General features: G+C 38.4%; 2 protein-coding genes across 8 annotated transcripts in view; one reads left to right on the top strand and one right to left on the bottom strand.

Annotated features, from left to right (window-relative positions):
* MED12L (mediator complex subunit 12L) overlaps nt 1-26,740 on the top strand; it is a 205,302-nt gene that overhangs the window by 44,098 nt on the left and 134,464 nt on the right. For 4 of the 7 annotated variants that reach the window (XR_013542948.1, XM_078389115.1, XM_078389113.1 and 1 more), the window contains 5 exons: nt 5,265-5,396; nt 6,328-6,454; nt 11,175-11,389; nt 13,097-13,201; nt 15,302-15,484. Coding sequence is in view for 6 of the 7 variants with exons in the window: in XM_078389115.1 (XP_078245241.1) it covers nt 5,265-5,396; nt 6,328-6,454; nt 11,175-11,389; nt 13,097-13,201; nt 15,302-15,484 (762 nt within the window). In the remaining variant the exon portion in view is untranslated. The remainder of the gene's footprint in view (nt 1-5,264; nt 5,397-6,327; nt 6,455-11,174; nt 11,390-13,096; nt 13,202-15,301; nt 15,485-26,740) is intronic. The other 3 variants (XM_072996076.2, XM_072996075.2, XM_072996073.2) reach the window with 1 other exon arrangement.
* On the bottom strand, nt 19,321-26,721 carry GPR171 (G protein-coupled receptor 171). Its single transcript, XM_020781892.3, has 2 exons — nt 25,237-26,721; nt 19,321-20,826 (listed from the first exon to the last, which is right to left on the bottom strand). Exon 2 carries the CDS (start codon nt 20,762-20,764, stop codon nt 19,733-19,735), a length of 1,032 nt encoding a protein of 343 aa, XP_020637551.3. The 5' UTR covers nt 20,765-20,826; nt 25,237-26,721; the 3' UTR covers nt 19,321-19,732.

Genomic DNA, 26,740 nt, shown 5'->3' with positions numbered 1-26,740 from the left:
GAAATGAGTGCAATTGTACGGTTGTTGCAGCATTCTTTGGCACTGCCCTTCTTTGGGATTGGGATGTATACCCTTCTCTGGCCACTGCTGAGTTTTCCATACTTACTGGCATATTGAGTGTAGCACCTTAACAGCATCATCTTTTAAGATTTTAAATAGTTCAACTGGAATGCCATCACCTCCACTGGGGTTGTTAGCCATGCTCTCTAAGGCACACTTGTCTTCAGCCTCCAGGATGTCTGGCTCAAGGTCAGCAACCACACTATCTGGGTTGTCCGGGACATTTAGATCTTTCTGGTATAATTCCTCTGTGTATTCTTGCCACCTCTTCTTGATGTCTTCTGCTTCTGTTAGGTCCCTATCATTTTTGTCCTTTATCGTGTCCATCTTTGTACAAAATGTTCGTTTAACATCTACAATTTTCTTGAACAGATCTCTGGTTTTCCCCTTTCTATTATTTTCCTCTATTTCTTTGCATTGTTCATTTAAGAAGGGCCTCTTGTCTCTCCTTCCTATTCTTTGGAAGTTTGCATTCACTTTTCTGTAACTTTCCCTATCTCATGGTTGTTGTGGGTTTTTTGGGCTCTTGGGCCGTGTTCTGAAGGTTATTCTTCCTGACATTTCACCAGTCTCTGTGGCCGGCATCTTCAGAGGACAGCACTCTGTGCTCTGAAGCCTTTGCGAATACATTTTCCGTATCTCCCTTGTATTTTGTTTCCCTTCTCTTTTCTGCTATTTGTAAGGCCTCGTTGGACAGCCACTTTGCTTTCTTGCATTTCCTTTTCTTTGGGATGTTTTTTGTTGTTGCCTCCTGTACAATGTTACGACCCTCCATCCACGAGCCCTTCTGCTTGGTGGGTGCTTAGAACTGCTGCCAAGAAGCCGCTGATCTGGAGTGATTCCAGAAATGCCTTAGTGACTAACTGCAAATGATATTTCATGGTGACCTGTCATACAGTTTTGAAAAATTATTGTTGTATTTGTTCAAATCCTACAGTTAGGCAGTTATGTGACTATGCAGCTAAATTAAGTTGTTAGTGGTAGTGAGCATGGATGATGAGTCTGAAGTCCCTTGTCTGAGTTTATTCTCCTCCATTAATTTGTAATGGAAATTTTTAGTGGAACTTCTAGGTTAGGGCGTGTCAGATGCAGTCTTAATACCTAATGAAACGGTTTAGAGACATACTGTACATGCAGCATTTGGAAAATTGAGTCTGAACCACTAGATGGCAGCTTTCGCTCTCTAGCTGCAATATGGTTCCTGTTATTTAAAGTTGTTGTCATATTTAGAAAAGCATGGGTAGTAATTATGCATCTGGTTTGTTTTTATAAATCACTTCAAGTGCTGTTTTCTTCAAAGAATCTGTTAGTTATTGTTTTAGAATAGGTTTTAGAAGATGCCATGTATAAGACGTTGCCATGTATCTCACTCTTATATCTGAGGAAATGGGCTTTATTCGTGAAAGCTTACATTCAAATACATCAGTCTTTAAAGTGCCACAATATTTTTTAAAATTCTTTTTTATTTTTCTTTTGTTTTTGCCTGTTAGTTATGATTACACTTGAAAAACATTGTATTTAATTGTGTCTTATATCTGGTGTGTTTAATGCATAGCTTAAGAATATCATTGTTGCCCTTTTTACAGTATTCCAAACTGTTTAAAATTTTTTAGTTTCAAAGTTCCAACAATTGTAAATGTAGTGTTGATTAACTTGTGGATGAGATTCAGTTAATAGCATCACTATGTCAGCTACGTTTGCTTTCCTTGTATCCTGACCTTTGTAGTTGACTCCCTGGCTATGTATGACATTCTGAAATGGCTTGACTACACTACATAGACTGTCCTATTTGTTTTATTGAGTATTGGGCCAGCTTTGCTTTGATCTTGGACTGTGGCTTTGGATCTCCTGCATCTGACAGACCTCTGTTTGTTAGAGACTAGACCACCTCTAACCAGAATAGTAACAGACCAACAAATTTGTGGTACCAGATGACATTATTGGTCTGGAGATATAGAATCTCAAATGCTGTACAGCTAATAAAAACAGCAAACAGTCCTGGACTCAATTATGTTTTTTCAGAAGTGTTGAACCTAATAGAAGATGATGAGACAATAAGTACAGTGGTGCCCTGCATAGCGACGATAATCTGTTCCGGAAAAATCGTCGCTATCCGGATTTGTCGCTATGCAAAAAGAAAAAGCCCATAGGAATGCATTAAACCCCGTTTAATGCATTCCTATGGGCTTAAAACTCACCTTTAAGTGAAAATCCTCCATACAGCCACCATTTTCGGTGCCCGATATGTGAGGAATCGGCGCAAAAACACATGCATAGAAGTGGCAGGAGACATGCCATATGTATTCAGGAGGGAGTTTCAAGCTAAGGACGCACTATCTTGTCTATATATATTTGGACAGAGACACTCTGACAGGAACATGGATATGAATGCTTGCTTTATTTACAATAAAGCTTTTAACAGAGTCCAACAGAGTTACCTTGGGTATTCTTGAGGAGAAAGGTGAGGTATAAATATTTTAAACAAATAAACAAACAAATATGGGAACTCAGTGGAACTGTTGGTAAACAGATGTCTTGATTCAATAGATACGTTCATAGTTGGCATGTTATGAGGCAACAAAAAGCTGCTAAAACTTGAAGATCAGAGACTAAGGATATATAGAGATATAAAGAGTAATTTGACAATAATATGTAGTCTCACTACTGCTTTTGAATTTGTACAGTACTTTGAGAACGTCTTTAGAGAAGGATTTGTTGATTCACATGAAAACATTTTTGTTAATGGTCAGACTACAAATAACCTTCGATATGCAGACAAAACTGACTATAATCTTGATCTTTATGTAAATGGTACAAAGTTACTAATGGATATGATATGAAAATGAATGGTAGACAAATCCGTGTTAATCAGTAAAAATCTATGCAAGCAATGTAGTAAAAGATCCATACCAGAGGTGCAGATCATGTTAATCCAGGCTACCATGAAAAAGACAGGAACATTTGAAATACAGATTTATTGTACTATGCTGAGAATATCTTGGATCAAAAGGGTAAGTAAGGCAGAAGTTCTAAAGTGAAAGAATAAGGAATGGGAAATCATAAAATAGATACAGTGGATAAATCTAGAATATTCAGTCACATAAGGAAGAACTTAAAGTACAGAAGATGGGATAAATGGAGAAAGAGATCATGGGAAAAAATGGTTTATGGGTAGAAGAAACCTGGAGGCTGGTTTGGATGTAACAAAACATTGTTGGTTAGAGCTGCTGCATCCAAAGTCTTGATAGCCAAGATGACCCAATGTCTGGTAAAAGAGAGAGAAAATGAAGACTTGTGTAGAGGGGAAGATGCCTCATCCTTATATTCTGCCACAGCAATTACTTCCATAAATAAGCATTTTTTAAAAGTGTTGCAGGCAAAGATGAGTGTTTAGTTTATCAATTAAACTGTTTTTGTTTGTTTCTGCTTCCTATAAATCTAAAGTAAGCATTAAGAGAATTTACAGTAACATGTATAACATGGCATACTGGACATGGACTGTAGTTTAGGATTTTACTCTTTCAGTTTCAATCGTTTCTTAATGGTGCTATGTTCTGCTGTATTTTATGGTGGAATCGGTTGTGAAAGTTTAAGAAAATGACATTTTAGCCTCTTGTGTAAAAACAAAACAAGTTATTCGGCCTAACCTTTTCCTGTTCATGCTGTGTATTTACTAGAACTTGTGTTTGAAGTTTTCCAGTGATGTGCTTAGTTTAAAAAAGAAAAAGAACATATTTTTACTGACTCATTTCCCACCAGTGAAAAGTTCAGTGCAATTGATATCTCAGTCTCATAAGCTTCACAAAGTCACCAGGCAGGTGCTATTTGCAGAAGTGTCTGTAGTTTACTTGTGAGTAAACCCAGTATTATGAAAAATAATTATTAGGTGTTGTTCCCTAGACAGTGAGAGGACGTCTGCTATCCCCTTGGAAACTATAATGAAGTAGGTCCGTGTATAGTTTCCTGTTATGGTAACAGATTAGGTTACTTTTTTCAAAATTACTTGTGGTAGTGTCATCACAAACAGCCTACACTTGTGCAGAAGTCTCTCTTCTTCAGACTTGTAATTTTGTGTATGAAGGGTGGACTAATATTTCCCCCTTATCACATCTTGAATATAACCAGTAATTAGTGGTTGAATAGTCCTTAGATGATTTAGGGAATCTGGACCTTCCTTTTAAAACCAGCCCACTTCTTCAGCTGGTTGACTGGCATCAAATTGTGAAAACATGCTGTGTTTATGCATCTCCTCCACCCATGCTAATGGCAAACTAGATTTGTGGACACAGTTGTATACTTTTTGCCAGCTGTTTTGATGTTTAAAGATAGCTTCCTTCTCCTCTCTATATATGCAAGGATGGTATCAGGTGCCATAATTAGGCAGTGAGCTGCAGACTGACTCATTTAGAAACAAAATCAGCTACCTTCTTCCTTTTTTAAAAAGTACACAGCATATATTTCGTTTGCTGTATTCGTATATCAGTAAAAGGTATCAAAACTTGTTTGTGCAGAGGAATTTTATGTAACTAAAGCAAACCAAAAGACTCTTCCATTATATATAAATGGATATATATAAATTGGCTAAAGCTTATGTGAAGAAAGGAAAATAGTTTTACTTCAATATTATGTTTTACATTACAAGTCATTAATTGTTTGTGAGATATTCAAATGCTGGTTTGCATTCCTTTTCATATAACAATTGAGCGCATATAAACATTCACATATCAAATTGAAGAAGTCACAGCTGTTGTGAATAGTAGCTGAAGAATTTTTAGAATTCATGAACAGAACTAGCTGGCTTTTGCTGTTCACACTATTGCCTAAACAAAGTCAATTTCCCAGACCTTTATCAAAAAAGAGGAGTGGTCTTTATTGAATGCTGAGAGGGTGGTTTGAGGTGAAAGTGACTAGTTATGATCTTTCTGATGTCATAACTGACCCCAGAACATGACTTAGAAGCTGTGTTGTCTATGACTCCATGTGTGGGTACCTCCCTCTTTGAAAGAGCAGCCCCGAACATTGAGAGAGTCATCCTGAGGTCATTGTCATTTTTTAAAACCCTCCTTATAATTTCCTCAACATAAAAGGGACTAGAATAGAAAAACAGTTTTGTCCTTATTCGTATCTACTGTATATCTAATTCATAGCTAATTTTTGTTCTACTGTTAAGTAAGATGCTGTCTTTGTTGTTGTTGATTTAATAGGTTGCACCTAATGATGAAGCCGTAGTCATGCTGCTTTGTGAATGGGCAGTGAGTAGTAAAAGATCTGGCAAACACCGGGCAATGGCAGTGGCCAAACTGTTAGAGAAGAGGCAAGCTGAAATTGAGGCAGAAGTAAGTTGCTTGTTGTTATCTGTTGGTAGCACATGGTTATAAATTGTGATTTTTCCTGACCTTAAAGGCTGCTATACTTCATTTCATGGTTTGGTCCAGGGATTCTGGAAGTTGAGGTCCAAAATGCCTTTTACAGACTCTTCTCCTTATACAGAATCTAGCAGTCAATTTTAACATGACTTGTGTGGTAGCAATGAACAAGAAACAGTTGGATGGAAAAAAATAGTCAGCAAGGAATAGTTCACAGTTCTTCCTTAGAATTCACTTTTGAACCCATTGATTGATTTTCAGTTGGTAACTTCCAATGAAAATAAACAAAAGGTTTCATTGGAATATTGCAGTTGTTTCTCACTTGACTCTACTGAAAGCATCACTGATGTCTCGGCCTATTAGAGTTATGGCTTTTGCACAGCTGATAGTGCAAAGGGTCAGAAGACACGTAAATGGAGTGGAATAATGCATGACTAAAACTTTTACAATTGGCTGTATTCACAATTTTTCCCCCTCTGAAAGAAAGGAATGCAGGGAAAGAATCCAGCTTGCCATAAATGTACATGGCAAAGACTTTATGCAGTAGCATAAATGCTGGCAGTCTATGTAAACTTAATATGCAAGAAAGATGTAAATAATTTTCTTTTGAGTAGGGTCATATGGTGGTGACAGAGAGCAAATTTTTGACATGCATTTGTGTGTCGTGCAGCCAAGTCTAAAAAGACTCTAAATCTGATTGTCTTGTTTAGTGTTCCACACAGTCAACCAGAGATCAACATGTCACAACTGTTTCAAGTGGACTGGGGAAATGTTTCTCTCCCTTGTCAATGTTGCATGAGAGTTTTGGGGTAGTGGAGGAGAGAGAAGCAAATGTAATTGCTTTTATAGCTATGGTATTGCAATTCAAAACTGACTCATTCTTTCTTGCCTGCTTTTGTAGCGATGTGGTGAGGTGGAAGTCTTGGATGAAAAGGAATCCATTTCTTCGGCATCACTTGCTGGCTCCAGCTTTCCTGTTTTCCAGAACGTTCTCCTTAGATTTTTAGATACCCAAGCCCCCTCATTATGTGAGTATCCAACAGTTTCTGTTCCACACAAGAGTGGAATATTCTGACCTTTTGTCCATTTTCTGGATTAGTTCTACTTTGTTATTCTCATTGGTGTTAGTATAAGGCTTTAACTGTCCCAAAGTTTTTATTTTGGGAACCAAGTATAGATGAGTATTTTTGTCTTAAGGCAACTGAAGAACTCCTTAATATAGCTCTTTCATTTAGAGGTTGGAGGAAAAGTATCTGCTGTGATCAGAGAATTAGGGCATGTGGTTAAAATCCAGCACATTATTATGATTATTTTTGTTCTGTATATGGTGATTTATAGAGTACAGCAGGACAGATCTCTGTGCCCTAAGAGTTTAATATTAAATATATGGGAAACAAAATAGCATTGTAATCCTATTATGGAATGTATCATCAATTATTATTGGGAGGACGGAAATGTTATGCTTTAATGGGGCCTTGATAATCTGCAAACCCATTCGTATGAGAAAACGAAATTGAGGCAACGTTTATATCCTGCTTGAGAGTATGTGAGGAGGATAGTGCCACAGATGCCCCTGTCGGTGGTCTGGCGACCTCCAATCCATGAGTTATGCTACTTAATTCAGGGCCTCAGGGGCAAGCCACAGAGGAAGATTTTGCCATTAGCTATAAGTCCCAAGAAAGCAGGACCCAAACATGCATATGTTGTTATGTCAGTCCTGGGGGTTGGAGGATGGCTACAGAGTGGGAAAGCAGAGCTAGTCTACCCGGGGTGTAGGGGCAATATAAGGGAGGCTTTGCTGCCAAAAGAGAGGGAGAAAGGGGAGACTGCAGGAGAGAAAGGAAGGGGGAAAAGGGAAAATAAAAGGCCTCAAGAAAAGACAGGTTCCTGGGAAGAAAGGGGAGTAGTGGTGAGGGAGGTTGGCAAATATTTAGAAAGGGAAGAAATTAAAGATATTAAAGGGGAATTGGGGGGGGGTTAGTCTAATGAATTTCTGGAGGACAAGAAGCTGAAGGAACATAGTGAGCCCTTGGGAAATTTTTTAGATTAGGCATCCTTCAGTCTCGAGAGACGATGGTAACATGCTCTGAATAGAGGATTTGGAACAGCATCTAGTGTGGCTGAGAAGGCCAATTCGAGAGTGACAATCCCTTTCACACTGAAGACAAATACAGTCTGTCCCCTGTCCAGCTCCCTGATTTTGCTGGTTTTGAGGCTGCCTCTGTTCCTTGGCCTCCTGGACAAGGGTCTCTTCAAAATGGGAGAGGCCGTGCTGCACCGCCTGCCTCCAGGCTGAACGCTCAGATGTCAGATTTGCCCATCTGTTGAGGTCCATTCCTAAGGCCTTCAGATCCCGCTTGCAGATATCCTTGTATCACAGCTGTGGTCTCCCTCTGGGGCGATTTCCCTGCACTAATTCTCCATACTGGAGATCTTTTGGAATCTGACCATCAGCCATTCTCACGACATGCCCAAGCCAATGTAGACATCGCTGTTTCAGTATACTGAACCTCTTATTAGAGGAACATGAAAGGAGGGAGGCAAGAAAGAATGCAAGCTTCCCAAATGCTTCCAACAACCCTGGAGGAGACAAGAGGTGAGGGTGCACCAGCAGAAGGAAGTAGGAGGAAAGAGAATTGGGGAATTTAATCATCCGCATCCTTCATCCAAGCGAGCTCCTCCTTGTGGACATAACATTCGTCTTTATTGGGAGTTGGCAAGGAGAGGAGCAGGCTTAGGCTTGAGACCAACAGAACCTCCTGTTAGCAAGATACCAGGAATGAACTTGTGCTGTGAACGCTAGGGAGAACCCCTTGGTGAAGGTAACCAGGGGAGTTTGTGGGTGTAAAGGACCCTGAGCCAGCAAAGGTGACTCAGAACAGAGAGGATCACTTAATGTTTTGAACCTGTTTCTGTTCCTATTTCAACTAATTTAATAAAATGGTTAGTGTTTTAATATAAAAGTGTGAAGATCATGGAATCATAATTGGACCCTCTGATATGGCTGGTGGGAATCACAAAGTATTAATGGTGATTGATTTCCCTGTAATGTCCAAATCTTGTGAGATTTGCTGGGGTCAGAGGCAGTAGAGCAAAAGAAACAACTTTCTTTATGATGTATAAATGGCCTAGTCCCTGCCCCAGAACAGAGATTCTCCAAGAAGTCTAAACTAGCTGTGACTGTTTTATTAAATGAGATCTTTATTAGTGTGAACCTGGAGAGATCATTCATTGTTTTGAAACGAAAAAGCCATAACAATAATGATTGGAAATGAGTAGCGTTAGTTGATAAAACATTTGCAGCTGCACTGTATGGCTAGAATATAAACATCATGAGGAATTTTTAGGAGCATTCGAAGAGCACCAAAATAATCTGCGAGTTTTGAAGGACTCTTTGATAAGAGAAAAGCCACCTTGCAAAAAAGACTGGTGTTAAGGGAGTGTTTGAAATTCCCCGTATGAGTTGTGGCGTCAGTTTGGGAAAGTACAGCATGTTATTTCAGAATTAGAATTGAAATGTTTATTTCGTGACTCAGAAATTGCAGGTGTGTGACTGTGGCATTTGTGTGGGAATATGCCTGTATTCTAAGTTTGTATTGATGCCCCCAGGTAATGCTTAGGCCCTGTATTCATGTTTTTACAGAAGTAAATACTGTACTAGGATCTACTTTTTGAGAGGCATGCACTAGATTGCACAATAAACTTGTCATGCCTAAAGCATCAAGTCATCAAGTAAAAGCACTCCATTACGAAATGAAACTTAGTTCTCAACATAGTTTAGTTTTAGGCCCTTTTCAAGCTGAATGTGCTTTAATGGTGTCATACGCCCACACTCACAGAGATTTGGTTCTAGAGATGTTTTACACTGAGTTGAATACTGTGCATTTGTGCAAAGCAGTCCTAACAAATCCTTCAGATTTTAATGTCTTGCTTCAGTTTTCTATCCAATGCAATTCCATAGAGTCCTTTAGAACAGTCGTCCCCAACCTTGGGCCTCCAGATGTTCTCGGACTTCAACTTCCATAAATCCTGGCCAGGAGAGATGATGGTGAAGGCTTCTGGGAGTTGTTGTCCAAAAACATCTGGAGGCCCAAGTTTGGGGACCACTGCTTTAGGAGTAGTTTGGCTGGGTTGGGAGACATGAAGCTGTAATAGAAAGGAAAACCCTCTTATGTGAGTAGTATGTGTGTTCTGGACAGTCTTCTTTGGCTCGAACCCATGGTGTTTCCACATGAATGAGTTCTCCTGCAGTGAGTTTTTTTTGTACAAACAGGCCTACTCTAAATTCATTGGTGGCTTAATCTCCAAGGCTGCAGGTTTTAACGCATTTATTAGGGAGAAAAATCCCCACTGAATGCAGTGATACTGGCTATTAAATAAACAAGCAGAGGCTTGTGTAACAGTAAACTGAAAATACTCTTTGTTGTTAGTTCCATTAAAATTACTTGCTGCAGACAGGAAGCATTTTCTGGCGTCTTTTGTGCTCAAAACTAGTGCCTTGCCCACATGGGTGTGTAACATGCATCAACTCTAAAAAAAGAAACTTAGCTGTATAGTCTGTAAGCAAAGAAAGAAAAATCTGCAGTAACTTTATTGGGCCAAATATATATAGTCAAGGTTTTGGGTCCTTTTATGGGGATGGGTGTTACAAAAAATGGAGGCACGGAATCCATATTTTATATCACTCAGCCTGGTGAAGAATTTTGAAAAGCTCAAAACTCAACTTTTGAATCATATTTTTTGCCCAGTAAAAAGAGATTTAACTGTGCTTTTTAATATAAATACAGCACTTTTTCTTTTGAGCTGAATTTATACGTGTGTCCCCAAGAGTTTTCACTGTGGAAATTATTCCTGTGGCAGTTAAAGATGCTGCTTTTCCTTTTAAAAAAAGTTGTGCATTTCTGAAGAGCCTTTTTGATAAGTGGAATTCTACTTATAAATAAGGTGCATGAGAAGCATGCATATTGTTTAAAAATAAAAGTTTAGGAGATTCCTCACAGATTAGCCAAAGTAGCTTCATCCTAGGTTTACATAACGTTGGTATGTTGAGGAGCTAGTATACTGTGAGTTCAAAAATACTCACTTTTTGCCGTATTATGGTTATTCTATAATTTGTCTCACAGTAATGTATTATCTTGAAGGGACCCAATTCATTCCTGAAACTGAATTTTCAATAATCCTCAATTTCATCCTGAGACAATTAAACTGCATGTAGAGTTGTCAAGTTCCAACATGAGTGTCTTTCAAATATCTCCTTGTTAAAGGTACTCATATATTGGAATTTATGAAAAAAGCAGACAGTCAGCCCTCTGAATTTGCTGCTTAGTTCTGAAAGCAAAAAGCAAAGTATGCTGTTTATATACCACCCCATAGTGCTTAAAGCAATCTCTGGGCAGTCTACATATTAGTTATGCAGGCTACATATTGCCCTCCTCCAGAGAGTTGTGTACTAATTAGTCTGAAATTAATGGGAATTAATAAAATTGAGAACTGGTGTAGCTCAGTGAGTTGGAGTGCTTAGCTGCAGAACCAGAAGCTGAGGCTTTGAATTCCCATGGTACATCTGAGAATGGAAAGGGGCCAGCTGGGATCACCTGCAGAATATGCAAGGTTACATATCCTGCCAGTAGTGTCCTGGAAAATCACTTCTGAGTATTTTTGTAGCCAAAAGATTCTGGAAAGATAGCCATAATTTGGAATTGACTTGGCAGGCATAACTATTATTATTGACTCTTTTTCTACTGGTAGCTGACCCAAACAGTGACTATGAGAAGATGGAATTTTTGAATCTAGTGCTGCTTTTCTGCGAATTTATACGGCATGATGTTTTCTCCCACGATGCTTATATGTGCACTTTAATATCACGTGGAGACTTATCGGTCACTGCAGCCTCCAGATCACGCTCACCAGCAGGGGAAACCATGGATGAACAGTATGCTAGGGAGCAAGATATGAAGCTGGAGGTAATTTGTTTTTTGTTTCTTTGCCTCTCCTGCAGTAATTTTTTTTTTAAGCTGATGTCTATAACATAACAAATGTGCTTGTAACAGAGCTACCTAGAATGTTTGACTTTGGACTTCAGATTGTCAATGTAGTCCATTAAACATGGACAGTTTTTTTTAAATAGTATATTGGCAATGTGGAAGCTAGCCTCCCTCCAATATCACCAAGATAATTCATGTGGCTCTTCCTGCCCTTCAGTTTCCAAATGGGTGGTGCTGGTGTGGGAAAGAAGAGCAATACAGGCTCCCCTTTTAAAATGTGCTATGGTTTGTCATGCTTTTGTGATGATACTGGAGGGACTTGCACAGCTGCATCCCCAACACCACGAGAGTTACATCAGAAGAGGGCCTATGACTACCATATATGTTGTGCCTCCAGTTTTCAAAATATCTCTTTTGTTCCATGCTATATTAATAAAAGGAGGAATAACACACAAACACAGACTACTAGTGTAGTCTGTGTTTGTGTGTGTGTAGAGGTTCTTTTTTCTAATCCTTTGAAAAATTTTGTGGCTAACCTTTTGAACTTCAGCAGCTATTAGCGTCTTTTCTCCCAGCCAGTACAGTGGTACCTCGCAAGACAAATGCCTCGCAGGACAAAAAACTCGCAAGACAAATGGTTTTGGCAATGGAGTTGATGACTCCCAAGACAAATGGCCGTGCTTCGCAAGACGAATGTTTTCTGTTTTTTGTTCCTGCCTCATGTTTGCTGATTTTTAAATGTTTTTCTATGATGTTCAAAAAGTTACAGTTTTTTGATTGAAACGTTTGAAATTATCTGCACAATATGTATGGCTTTAAAGAACACTGAATAAAGCCTTTGTAAACCAAATTTGACTTTCTTCTGACTTTTTTTGCCCATAGGAACGCATTAATTAGATTTCAATGCATATGGGAAAACGTGTTTCGCAAGACAAATTTTTCGCAGGACATTAGCCGTGGAACGAATTAAATTCATCTTGCGAGGCACCACTGTACTTCAGTAGTTGTCTACCATTAATGAATCAAACACTTTTGGTATAATAGATTCTCTCCCCTGCCCTCATCCTATGTATGCAAACCAAATTTGTTCTAGTGATCTGAAGGAGCATGTAATGCATATTTTAAGGTGTGCTGGGGGATGTAGTGGAGGAAAAAAGATGGAAGTTTCTTTTGGATGAGTCAATATACACTCACATAATATTATTTGGAAATACTGGAATATGCTTTTTCAGTGTTTCTTTCTGCAAGGTTCATTGTAGCTGCTGCACAGCTTTTTGTAAGTATATAAATATGCTTTTTGCTCAGTATATGCTGCCCCTAGAGAATCTTTATCCCTTTAGAAGAGTCCGGATGTTTTTTTACAACTTTCTCTAGCCTGAAGTAAATGATCCCATAGGAAAAGCAGATGTTTCCTGAGAGATCACTCATCCATTGTAAACAAAATCTGCAGGCCATCTCCTTCAGTACCATCCCCCTGAGCTTGCTTGCTTGCTTTGTTTGTTTGTATCCAAAAAGACTCAACTTTGGTTATTCTGTCTGTTAGCAGCACAATGTGTTTTTTTTCAGTATTGTACTTTTGTGTATTTTCCTTCTTTAACAAAATGATTTTAACAGTTCAAACTGCCCAGTCTCCCAGAGATTATTATACTTTCACTGGTTTTTCTTTTTCTTTCTGGTGACCATTAGGAGCGTAGTATTATGGAACATATGTACATTGATGTGGGGACCACTAATATTTTTGATGACGTAGACAAGAATGACTTTAAGACAGACTTTGGTTCGGAAATTCCAGTAGGTTTACCTTCTGGTATTTTTTTTTTCAAAAACAAAACAAAACAAAAAAACATTTCTCATTTTGCTACATCTTTCAGCACGAGAAACTCTTCAAATATTCTAACAATGCATTTCTTTTAGTCTTATCAAGGTATTTCACATCTTCACTCCATATTCAACTTCTCTTCTCTGAGCCAGCATCATCATCTTCGTTTTGCAAAATCTGCTTCATCTGTTTTCACTGTGGTAACTGTGGTGCCACTTCCACTGTGATCAAAATGGCACCACCATGAACACATCATGAGCACCCAAACATGACCTCATATCTTTTATATTTACTGGGTCCATCATGTTGAAAAACTTGGTTGCAAAAGCAATTTGAGCTTTGCCCACATTTGTTTACAAGATGTGAATGGATAGACAAAGTATCACTCAAGTAAGAATTCATAATGATGGGCTCTTAAAGAGGAGTGTTCTGAACACTGTGCAATTTCTGCAGTGTTTCCCCGAAAATAAGACAGGGTCTTGTATTAATTTTTACTCCAAAAAACTCATTAGGGCTTATTTTCAGGGGATTTTTTTTTCATGTACAACAATCTACGTTTATTCAAATACAGTCATGTCATCTTTTTCTGGTTGCTGCACAATACTGCACAGTGGTGGAGGGCGGGGTTTCACTTTACTGGGGGTTATTTTGGGGGTAGGGCTTATAATATGATCATCCTGAAAAATCATACTAGGGCTTATTTTCAGGTTAGGTCTTATTTGGGGGGAAACAGGGTAGCTAGATATCAATGGCCAGAAAGAGAACAATGCCATAGGGATGACTCTGTCTGTTTAATCATAAAACACTTTAGATAAAACTATTTCAAATGCCATTGATTAAAACTTGGAAAAAATCCCTTTTCTGGATTCCATCTCCCAGTGTAATGTAAGGCTTGATATTGTAGGATTAATTGGTTGATAGGTGGCATCAGAGTCATTATGTTCTTGTAAAATCTTCCTCTACACCCCTCCTCTCAATATTATTTGCACTTAAATAGGACTCGTTGAAAGATTGTAGTGGAGGATCCAGATGGTAAATTTATTGTGTATTGAACTCTTCTGGTCATTTGGATCACCGACAAGTGTGTATCATGATTACAGGCACCTTCACTTGATCTGAAAAGTTGCAGTGTAGGACTAGCCAAAGTCTCACTAATGGAAAACATATATTTCATGCAGACTGAGACAACCATGAATGTATTCTATTATGTCAGTGCCATCCTTACCTGGAAGATATAGGAATAATAACTATGTAAGCCATGAATTTTTTAGCATTACTTGTCATGGCTGCTTTCTTTCTGCCTTTCTACTCTGTGTTCCAAGCCTAGGAACCTTGTACAAGTGGTGTCTCACATAGCGACGTTAATCTGTGCAGCAAAAATCGCTGCTAAGCGATTTCGTCGCTATGCAATTTTTAAAAGCCCATAGAAACACATTAAAACCTGTTTAATGCATTCCTATGGGCAAAAACTGACCTTAAAGTGAAGATCGTCCATACGGTGGCCATTTTTGCTGCCTCTTAAGCGAGGAATTGGTGCGAAAACACAGCGGGCGGCCATTTTTTTACCCGGCGGCCATTTTGGAACTGCCAATCAGCTGTTTAAAAATCATCGCTTTGTGATGATTGGTAAGCGAAACAGGGAATCGATCGTCGCAAAGCGATAAAACCCCATAGGAAACATCGCAATGCAATTGCTTTTGCAATCGCAAAAAGTTAATCGCTATGCGGTTTCATCGCTAAACGGAGCACCCGTTAAGTGAGGCACCACTGTATTTGCAGAGTCTTCTTTTCCCTTTCCTGTAACCATGGAGCTAGTTGAAGGGAGGTACTTAATAACATGGGTTTCCACCATCACTTTGATTTTTTACCTTAATAAAAGAGCACACAGAAAGGTGTGATCCCAAAACAAATTTATTTGGAGAGCTTGTTATTGTAGGATTACAACTGTTAAAAATGTTATAAAAATTGTTTAGTTATTGCACATTTGAAGACATTTTGACCTCATATTCATATAAATGAAATGGGCTTTTTGTTTGTTGTAATGTTAACTGTTCTTTTTTTTTATGACATAGATCTTTTCTCCAATGCCAGGGGAGTCTTGTGAGAATTTGAATTCCATATCCATAGTAGACAGAAGAATTTCAGTTCACAGTGAAAAATCTGTGAAGAGGGAGAAAATGAGGGATCTGATCTTCCCATCAAATTACAACCTCCTGCGCCATTTACAATATGCCACACATTTCCCTATACCTCTGGTACGTGCCTACTTTCTATCTTTAAAGAGTTGTATGCAGCCATGTTTTTGAATAATTATATATGTTTTGTAGGAAGCAAATTGAGCTCACGGCTGCCTAAGTAATGAAAACTATTTGAGTTGGATTAGGCCACATCCTTTCACCATATTGACTCTCACTGAGAGCAATGAGAAGTAAACTTAGTTATGACTAAAAATTGTTCCATTATATGCAATGGGAATCATGATATCTGCAGTTTGTTTGCCCCAATCATGTTATATTCTTTAAGTTGATGCTATCTTTGTATTAATAGTGTCCCCATCCATTCTTTGGTTCATGTTCTATGCTGGCTCAAATCTCTGAGAATTAAATAAATCCGAGCAACAGAGTAATTTCTTTTAAGAAAGCAAGATAAGTCATGGACATGTAATATGTTCATGGACACATCAGAAAGTTTCAAAATTAAAAATGAGTAATTCTACAGTGTAAAAACTGGTTCTGTTTCCATCTTATGTGTTTGAAATCCAATGATCACAGTGAAACTTCCAGATATACACCTGCTTGGACGGTTTTCTTCTACTTTCTTCTGAACACAGAGGCCTTAGAGAGCAGAAATTGCACTAAGAGTTTAAGTAAAGTTAAATCATGGGTATTCAGTGTTATGTGTGAAGAACAGGTTAAGATCATTGCATGTAATTTATTTTTGAACAGCTACCTTGTTATTCACTTGATATGATTAATAACACTTTTGCTGATGTGAGATATTTGAGTAAAGACCGATTAAAGCATCATTTTTTAAAAAACAAAACCCACATGTAAAACAGATATCGATGACTCAGAGTGGGGACATATTGGAGGGAAGATATGGTGAGTTCAGCATTTCTTTTCTCCCAATTACTTCCAAGTTTGTCTCTTAATAATAAGAAATAATTACAGTAATAAACAATAAAAAGCCTGGCATGGTTTTATTACACACATTTTGGTGTGATCCTTTCCCTGCCTCCTGCTTGCTTGCATTCATTTCCGGAGGAAGCAGTCATTCACAGCCCCAGATTGATTGATTGCTTGGGGCTATGCCACAGCTGTAGCCAATTAAGCAGGCTTATCTCCCATGAACGGAGGATTTACAAGTGCCTGCTGCAACCAGGAAGTAACAGGGAGAGGTGGCTGACAATTTGGAGTTTGCCTGCAGAAGGTGGGGGTGGGTGGGAGGGAGGGAGGGGGGTAGCACTCTGCTCATTATCCCCAGGATTTTCACTTTTACCCAATTTGGGGTAATTTATCCCTGTCTCCCGACCTATGGTTTAAACAGAGATAAATGCTAATGATGCAAAACAAATAAGCAAGTGGTTCAGTACTGTGATTCACAGCAGATAAATGCAAAAGTCGCTTGTATGAACTTTGGCTTTTAGCAGATGTTGACAATGGAAAGTGGTTGTTCAGTGGTTGTACCCTATTTCTGAAGACTGTTCTGTTTTGGACAGTCACTTTGGTAGACTTGTTTGCTTTTGCTTTTTAATTCTGCTTTCCCATGTTTTAATTCTGGTACTTTCATGATACTCATGTAAATCTATTTTTAATCCCAACGAGACTAGACTTTTTGAGTCAATTGAACTTACATAAATGCTGACTTAGAAAGCTCGCATTGCCTGGAATCCTGATGGCAAGGTGCACTGTGCAACATGGACGATGCCATCGCTCGCAGCCCTGCCATGGCTGTTTTGGAGAAATTAAAAATGAGTAATTGGAGAAATTAAAAGCTTCCTATGGATCCCTTTAATCTTAGGGATAAACTTATTGTTTACTTAAAATATTTTTATCCTGCCTTTCTCCATAAAAAGGAACCAAGCTGTTTACATCATTAAAAGGGCAATATAATAATAATAATAATAATAATAATAATAATAATAATAATAATAATAATAATAATAATAATAATAATAATAATAACAATAATAATAATAATAATAATAATAATAATAATAATATAATTTATTGTCATTGTAAGTATATACGCAGTATACCATACAACGAAATTCACAGACACCCAGAGACCAGACACATGCACACACATAACATTCCCCAAACACTCCCCACCCACTAGAAGTCCCCCACTAAAAATACAAACATGTACACCTCAGGCCAAGTAACACAGTCCAACTAATTATTCACTACTGGTGGTCTTTAAGCTCATTATTAATTGCAATTATAGCTCTAGGATAAAAACTATTTAGAAAACGTGTGGTCCGAGTCTTAATTGTTCTATATCTTCTGCCAGACGGTAACAGTTCAAAAAAGTTATAAGCAGGATGGGAAGAGTCTCTCAGGATGCTGTGTGACTTCCTCAGACAGCGGGATGTGAAGATGTCATCCAGGGTTGGTAGCTGGAGCCCGATGATATTCTGGGCAATTTTAATGGTTCTCTGTAGAGCTTTTTTGTCCGCTACAGAGCTACTCCCAAACCATGCCAGAATGCCATAAGTTAGGACACTCTCAATGGTGCTACGGTAGTAGGACAGAAGTAAATGCTGTGATAAATTTAACTTCCCGAGCATTCTCAGGAAATACAGCCTCTTCTGTGCCTTCTTTATTAGCATGTTGGCATTTATAGTCCATGAGAGGTCCTCTGAGATGTAAGTACCCAGAAATTTAAAACTTCCAACTCTCTCCACTTCCTCACCATTTATGTACAGTGGTAAATGTACATTTCTCTTCCTCCTAAAATCAATTATGAGTTCTTTAGTTTTTTTGATGTTAAGTGTGAGATGATTTTCTTTACACCATAGTATCAATCTTTGTACTTCCTTTCTATAAGCAGACTCATTGTTCTTATTTATGAGTCCCACCACTGTCGTATCATCCGCAAATTTAATAATTGCATTGGTGTTATATAGTGGGGTGCAATCATGTGTGTACAGGGAATAGAGGAAGGGACTCAGCACGCAGCCCTGGGGAGCTCCTGTACTTAGTACCAGGGTAGAAGAATGGTGGGATCCCATCCTTACTGACTGTGGCCTATCTGTCAGAAAATCCTTTATCCACATGCAGATCTCCTGAGGTAATCCCAGGTTGATCATTTTTAAAAACAACCTATTTGGTAGAATGGTGTTAAAAGCAGAGCTATAATCCACAAACAACAGCCTCGCATAAGTTCCCTGTTGTTCTAAGTGGCTCAATACAGTATGGAGTACGATGGACACAGCATCATCAGTAGATCTATTTCTCCTGTATGCAAATTGCCATGGATCCAAAGAAGGTGGAAGACTAGCCTTAATGTAATCCAGCACCAATCTCTCAAAACATTTCATAATAACAGATGTTAAAGCTACTGGTCTATAATCATTGGGAGATACCACAGCTGACTGCTTCGGGACTGGCACTATAATAGATGTCTTCAGGCAAGTGGGGACAGAACACTGCAACAAGGATAGATTGAAAATATCCGTAAAAACTCCAGCTAATTCTGCAGCACAGCCCCTAACAACTCGTCCCATGATTCAATCTGGTCCAGCTGCCTTTCGAATATTAATATTCTGGAAAGCGCGTCTCACATCTGAAATCTGCAGTACTAGTGGTTGTCTGTCGATGGTAGATTCTAGTGATGTATTATGGACAGTAGGTGCTGGAATAATAATATACAAAAATAAGTAAGCATAGTTGGAGAATCACTCCCTACCCTGTTCTGTGGCTTCTGTGGGTGGGTGAGAATAGCAGGCCTTTAATTCACCTGAAATAGCTGTGGCATGGTCACAGCTGGTGACATTGTTTGAGTTGAACAGCATAATATGTATAACAGGATTCCTGCCATTGATTTCATGGGCCTTCTGTAGTTGGGATTAACAGTTGAATTTAGGACATTGAAATTATCATGCTTTTATTACTTCTCCGGTGTAGGAGTGTAGGTGTTTCATTGTGATACACTGAAGGGTGGAGTGTAATAAATCATATAACCCCAAGTCATAGTCGAGCATTGAATCTGAAAGGGCCCAGTGTATTTGCTTCCATAGATCAGATCCATCAAGAATAGTCTTCTCTTCAAAGGGATTCAAAGTGTGCTCAAATGTGTCCTATCAGCTAATTGACCAAAATCCAGTAAGTGCCTATGATATTTGTGTAGCCCGATTCTGCAATAGGAAATAGCAATGATTATATATTACAAAGTTATCCGTCAATTTCCCTGGTGCAAAGTACAGAAAATGCAAGATCCCTGTTACCAAAGCTCTAACAGCTCTGGCCACTGTGCACAACAGCTGGGAGTCAAATTCATTTTCAATTTGCAGCACATTTATCTTCTGGAAAGACCTGCAATGTCTCAGTTGAAAAATCAGTTTGTTTTGCCTGTTTCCCACACATCTCGGTATCATCTGAGGAAACTCTTTTATCTTTACTTGATCCCAAAGTCTTGATGACTTTCATTCTAAATGTATTTGATAGATAATAATACAAAATAGGATCAAAACACAGATTTGACACGCCAAACAGCAGGGTGGATTCTTTTGCTTTGAAGAGAGATTGTCTGAGAGAGCAGTCTGTGGTGATAGCTTTGCTTTGACTCAGGGTGTATGGAATCCGAACAATATGGTAAGGAACAAAACAAATGATGTAACTAGCAGTAACTAGGAGTATGTTCACCAGAGCCTTTTTTGCATTGTGATAATTTCCACAGTATTTGTTTTGATAGAGCAGTTTGATTGTGAGGAAATTAGAGATCAACACCATGGCTGAAAAATTTAGAAATATTGCAGAACATATGAAGTTGGTAAACACATGCCAGTCTCTTCCTACTTTTGTTTTGAAATCAATACAGCCCACTGTTGGTGCTTCTTGAATTTCTTGGATTGGAATTGCCATGTTGGGCACCATAATAAAGAGCACCATTACCCAGACTACTGCAGATATCATCCTGGCAAAACCAGGTTCCTGGATGCGATAGATCTTGCATTTCTGTATTAATTGAAGGCAACGATCCATGCTAACAAATCCCAAGAATATGATTGATAAGTACATATTGATATAGATGAAGCAAGCTGTGACTTGACAGTGGAATATTTTCAGTTTCCAGGAGGCAATTCCTAAGTCAACAGTGATCTTCATTGGCAAGGCAAGGGTCAGCAAAAAGTCTGCCGTTAGGAGATTAATTAAATAGATGTTCATTGATTTGCACTTGTCCTCTGTGTGTGCAAAGGTCCATAGGGCAAAACAGCTCCCAATGAATCCGATAAGAAAGATCAAATAATAAAAGTAGGTGAACGGCTCCATGTCAGAATAAATGTTACAGTCTGAGGAATTGGTTAAAGACATCTTAGCCAGTCCCTGCCTGTTACAGGAGGGGCAAAATCTGTGCACTCTTCTGAGGACCAAACCTGTGGACATGAAGACATGGGAGAGGGAGGGAGGGAGATATAAAATGTTAGACTACGTGATAGACACTGTTTGGTTCTCCCTTGTCTTAAGAAAATATATAACTAGACCTGAGAATGGTTTCAAGAAACTCAAGAACATTTACCCACTTCACCCCTCTGTCACCTTAAAATAATATTCTGACACAAAAGTGTACTAGAAATTCATCATGAGGGATTCTCAGTGCTCCTTCTCACTGTACACACCACCATGGAGCAGGCCCTAAAATAAGCTTTGTCCTGTGTTCAGTCATGGACTGATCAGAAGCTGCTAGTTGCAATGTGTATGCATTTTCCCTTTAGTGCTAAAGATAGCAAAACTTTGTATATCAGCTGTGTGACTGGGAAGATTCTGTTGCACTCATGTCTTGTTTGAGTGCAAGTCTTCCCATAGGTAACTGGATGCTTATGTTTGGAGACAAAACATTAGATTATAGTAGCAGTCAGCCATTCGTTTTATTTTATTTTTTTATATTTGTCCTGAGTTTTCTTGTACCATTGGTTTAGTTTTGTTTTGTTTACACTTTTCCAAACCTAGTATATTTTCCTTTACACTACAGTATTGCATTTCCTTTACATAGTCTTAAATTTGCAGATGGTGTTTTTTTTTCCACAACATGGATGGGTAATATTTGGGGATTCTCATCCATTAATCAGTGGTATCATAACCGTTTTTAGTATCGGGTCTTCATAACCTCTTATTTGTGTTGTAGCTGTATTATTGTTAGTCTTTGCATGCTCAAGAGGAAGTGGTTGTTCTGAACCTTTCTAAGAAATGAAAGCAAGATAATGTTCTCCAGATTAGGAAGCTTAAACCTTCAGCTTCTAATGACACTCATGTGAGTGTCATTAGAAGCTCATTTCATGAGCTGAGAGATGTTTCAGATCCAGATGAATGGCTTATACTGGGGATTAGCAGCAGGTTTCTATTAGGGTTCAGGTTAGCGGAAAGGCTAAATGTGCACATCTTGTATTTTCTGAACTTAGTGAGAGCTCTAGTGATCTTCCCCATCCTCTAGGACCCAACCTGTTGCGACAACCAGAATGCATCACTTCTGCTTTTCAACCTCATTGTTTGTCAAATAGTTTCCTGGAACATTATTTTTGCCAGTACCTTACAAAAAAGTTGTCAGATAACAAAATGCAGTAAGTTTGTTGGGACAAGTTTTGACTCACCTGCCTTTTGTCTGTAAAAACAGCAACAACCACAACCACAACCCTCTTTACAAGGCAAATGGCCGAAACTTTGGGATGTTCTTTTCATGTGGCAAGATCATGAAAATGCCTACTTTAGTAGTCTTATGTCTGTGTGCGTTTAGCAACTTAACACGAATATGGGGCCATGAAATGTCTTCTCTGTGATCCTTTTCAGTGGGTGAGTTAAGCAGATTGTAAAACCTCCCCCCCACACTTTGGTATTGCAGAGCACAGAGAAATCTAGCTTAAAAACATATCTTGAATTGTCAGTTTTGTAGCAATGAGAAGTTACCCCAAAGGGGCACGTCAGTTTGAGTTTTTCCCAGGCTTTTCCTTTAAATGCAAGTGCTTTAAAGTAAAGGCAGGGCTGCAATGTATGTTATTCACTTTAGCAGGCATATGGCATCATATTTGTGCCAGTATTTTCAGGGTAACATAGGCAGACATACAAAGTTGAGATTAAACAACAACTTTGGTAAACAAACCTGGTTTATCTAACTATGGTACTTAATGTGACCCATCCTGAGACACAGGCTTTCTGTTGGAACAACCTGTGCTGCTCTTAGTTGAACCATACCTTCCTGCTTGATGTCCTGCCAGAGTTGTGAAAAGAAAATTTAAAATGGCAATAAGGCACCCAAGCAGACAAATGTAGTCAGTTAAAGATCTTACGGTTAACTGCAGGCCCCTCATAGGAGAAGGAATATTCTAGGAGAAGTAGAGAAATGTCCAGTTCTCCCAAAGGTCCCTCCTTACTTCTGTTATAAAGAAGCCAACCTTCTTTCAAGTAAATGGGTTGAGATTTTTCGTCCTGAAATTTGTGACCAGTTATGGTAAGTGTTGAATCATGTTTAAGAAGCTGTTGAGATATATTAATCTTATGAATATATCACTCTAGTAGGGTCAGAGGTTTGCAGTTTGAGATGTTCACTTCCAGACCTCAGTTCTTCCCTTAGGTTTCTCTAAACATGGGCCCCATAAAGATATGGGTGGAGATGATTAATAATGACTGCGTAATAGGGTAAGTGTCTGATTAGTAAAGAATGACGTTCATGTTACTGGAATGGAACATACACCACCGCCTCCTAATGTGGATGAACTCTGAGCTGAGGAGAGCATGAAATAAACTACTGTATCAAATATGACTAATTGCAACCAGACTTTCAAAGCTTACTTTAGCTTTACAGGAGAGGGAGTGGGGGAAATAAAAGGTCTAGACATTGTACTTGCTTCAGTTTTTTTTTAAAATTTAGTTTGCATTCATAGGATTGAAGAGTTAACCCTTCCACTTTCCAGTAGCACTGCTCTGAAAAAGATTTGGAGTCTTCAACATTCATATTAAAATAAAACAGAAACAAAGAACCAGCTTGGCAATTCTGTAGTGGACTATTTTGATGGATCTTTCATGACATTGGGCCATCAGACCTGTATTAGTGTCCTCCTATGGAATACGAGTCTGAAATTCTAACATGTCAAGGATCAGGATGCATTCCCTGTGTTCCCTTTTATTGATAATAAACTGACTACTTTTCAGACCTTTGTGGTGGTGTATCTACTGCTCTAGTGGCATCTATTCTAATTGGCCTGGACAGATAATATCAATCTGTTAATTATGTGGTCATACCTGTTTCCATAATTATCTAAAGTGGTAATGTTCAAAAATTAAATTAACACCAATGTGTAATAGGAATTGGGGAGGGTCTCATATAAAGATGTTTCCATTGACAATTGACTGTGGCAGTATTACTCTTACATCACTATTTGTCATTAGTCAGAAAAATCCGTAACAAACGTCTTAGTTCACTAGACTGACTTTCAATCACTGTTCGTCACAGGTAGCTTTCAGTCTCTATAAGTTATAGGAAATGCATCATTAATTTCGTAACATTTAAAGTATTATTTAAAACAAAATCTATTGTTACCATATCTAACATTTCACTAAGTGCTTGGAATACAGTAGCTTTCATTTCTTCATAAAATTGTTAAATTTAGAATTCAATACGTCTTCTAGCAAGGAGTGCTGTGCAGAGTAATTAGATGCACATTTGGGACTATCAACTGAGGACGTCAGGATAGATAGTTCCATGCTTATGGAAATGAATATTTGTCTCTCAGGCTAGTGATATATGTGGCATCTGTTGTAGTTTCCCGTAGTGGTGTGGTAGCTGTTGAAATGTGCCCTTGTGCATGCGATCAAATGCCTATGTGGTTATGAGTAGTAATTTGCCATATAGCTGGGCTAACATGACTGTTATTGAGGTGTAGACTTGATAAACAATAGATCTGATACATATGAGCCAATTACCTATATCCTGAGCTTGGAAAAATAGCTCTCATTTAGAGGCCAGTATCCCATTGGTGATTTATATATTCATTATGCCCAGGAATATAACTGGCACCTTGCTAATGGGCAACAATTTGCTGCCATGACGTGTGATTTCCCTTGTACAAGCATAGGTTGCTGACTGAATTCTGGCCGTAGAGTCTGAGGAATCTAGCTTAAATAGTAAGAAAGATGGCTTGAACAAAACTGTCTTTCGTTGTATTTAATTTATCCTCAGCAGTTAATAATTCTGAGTATTTCCAAATGGGTGGCTTCCTAGCTCTGTCAGTTAAAAGAAACAGTACAGATAATATCTTTCCTTCCTTGACAGGTTTTTCTAGAGTAAGGAGAAATATGGAGGAAAGACAATGTTATCTAGATCCATGAAGAAGGCACGGTGATTGAACTATAAAAGTGCCATTTGGAAGCAAGTCCAAAGTGTTTGATTTCTTAAAACATTTCTTCATGTTTTCAACCCATAGTAAGGAAACAAAAATACTCAGCAGTGGAGACAAATCTACTTCAGTTTACAAATGTACTTTGGAATGTGGTGTAATAAAGGGATTAAAGCTAGTTGGAACATTGTATTCATCTTCTGAGAAAAAGGCATTCTCTTCAAGGAAATTATAGAAGAAATCTGTCTGTGGTCATAATGCTGTGAATGCTTGATATATTTTCAGCTCCTGGCACAGAGGAACCAAGACAGGGGGAGCTTTTCATAGTGACCACCATGCTTGGTGGAATACCTGAGTGATAATTTTCCTTGTTACAAGTACCAGTAACATGCATGTTTTGTATTCATATTTGTGCAAATAATCTTAATTATCATGGTTAAGGTCTTAAAAAGTACATACCTCCTTAATTAACTGTTGTAATCTTGAAAGCTTTGAGGGATCCAGGTACAGGTGCTCTTTAGTGTTGTCAAGTGATCAGTCTTTGCTTAATGATGGGGTAATTTTTTCTTTCTCTGTACAGTTGCTCAGCTGGCTTTCTTGCTCTTCGTATAGTTGGTGCCTAGCAAAAGAGGCTTTCTTGTGGCTTTCAAAGCTGCAAACAGACGCATATGAAACTGACTGAAGGTGTATGTTTGTCTATGCTCTTCCTGAACTGCAAGGATTGCTCAGAAGAAGAGTGTGTGGGGAAACAATGTTTGAGTTTGTTTCTTATGGCAGAATAGTAAGCAACTTTGCTGAAGCCACTGTGAAAGGCTATTATACTGCACATGCATTTACTTTCTTCTTCTTCTTCTTCCCTTTCTTTGTCTTTTCCTCCTGGAGGTTGGACATCATCATAGTTATTTTGATTGTGGATGCAGCAGTCCTAAAAAAATATTTCTCTGTCACATCAAAGCTAATCTCCTGGGTTCTTCAGCAAAGAAGTTCTCATCCTTACCTTTCACTTCTCATTTATTTTACCTGGAATGATTAGTTTTAATAACGCTTTTCATTTCTTGTTTTTAAACCAAAATATTCAAGATTTCTGCATTTTATGTGTTTTATTATTTCTTGGTTTTTTAAAATTTCCTTTAGTACTTTTTCATTGGTCACATCCAGGATCCAAGACATTCTTAGCATTCTGCAAGAAGTCTATACTTCAAATGCTTCTGTATTTTGCATGATAGTCTGTGTTGAAATTCACAGCACTATGCAATACAGTAGAACCAAGAATGGAAAAGAAAAATTGGATTGCTTCTTGCGTGGAAACATAAGCAGATGTATGTTGCACCTCAACAGAGGTTTGCCAGTGACAGATAGAAAAGGTATGACAAACCTCTGTTGAGGTGACTGAAAATAGTTCCTCTTTGCAGATCTATTTCCTATGTAGGTTCCCACCAGCTTGGAAAATTTGCTTTGTGGACCTCAATTCCCAGAATCCTCTAATGGTTATTGTAGCTGAGGCATTATGAAGAGAATGTGGTCCAAAACTGATTCTGTTTCTCAGTTCTTGGGCCCAATAGCAGCTAATTCCTACAAAAAAGAATATTACAGGTTCAACCTAACAATATCAACAACTGCTCATGGGAGCTGCTTATGGGAGTTCTGAGAAACAGAATTAAAACATGATTGTATTCACAAAGGCTTTCATGGCTGGGATCTAATGGTTGTTGTGGGTTTTTCAGGCTCCTTGGCCGTGTTCTGAAGGTTGTTCTTCCAGATAGGCGGGATATGAATAAATGAATGAATGAATGAATGAATGAATGAATGAATGAATGAATGAATAAATAAATAAATAAATAAATAAATAAATAAATAAATAAATAAATAAAATTTCGCCAGTCTCTGTGGCCAGCATCTTCAGAGGACAGTGCAGAGTCCTCTGAAGAGGATCGCTCCAGAGTACAGAGTGCTGTCCTCTGAA

The sequence above is a fragment of the Pogona vitticeps genome, chromosome 3 (assembly GCF_051106095.1).
Source record: "Pogona vitticeps strain Pit_001003342236 chromosome 3, PviZW2.1, whole genome shotgun sequence".
Classification (NCBI taxonomy): domain Eukaryota; kingdom Metazoa; phylum Chordata; class Lepidosauria; order Squamata; family Agamidae; genus Pogona; species Pogona vitticeps.
Note: the sequence above shows the minus strand (reverse complement) of the source record. Positions and strands in the feature narration are given on the sequence as shown.

Bases quoted from the DNA above. Each gene is read 5' to 3' on its own strand.
- GPR171 (XM_020781892.3), bottom strand. From the start codon at position 20,764: ATGTCTTTAACCAATTCCTCAGACTGTAACATTTATTCTGACATGGAG.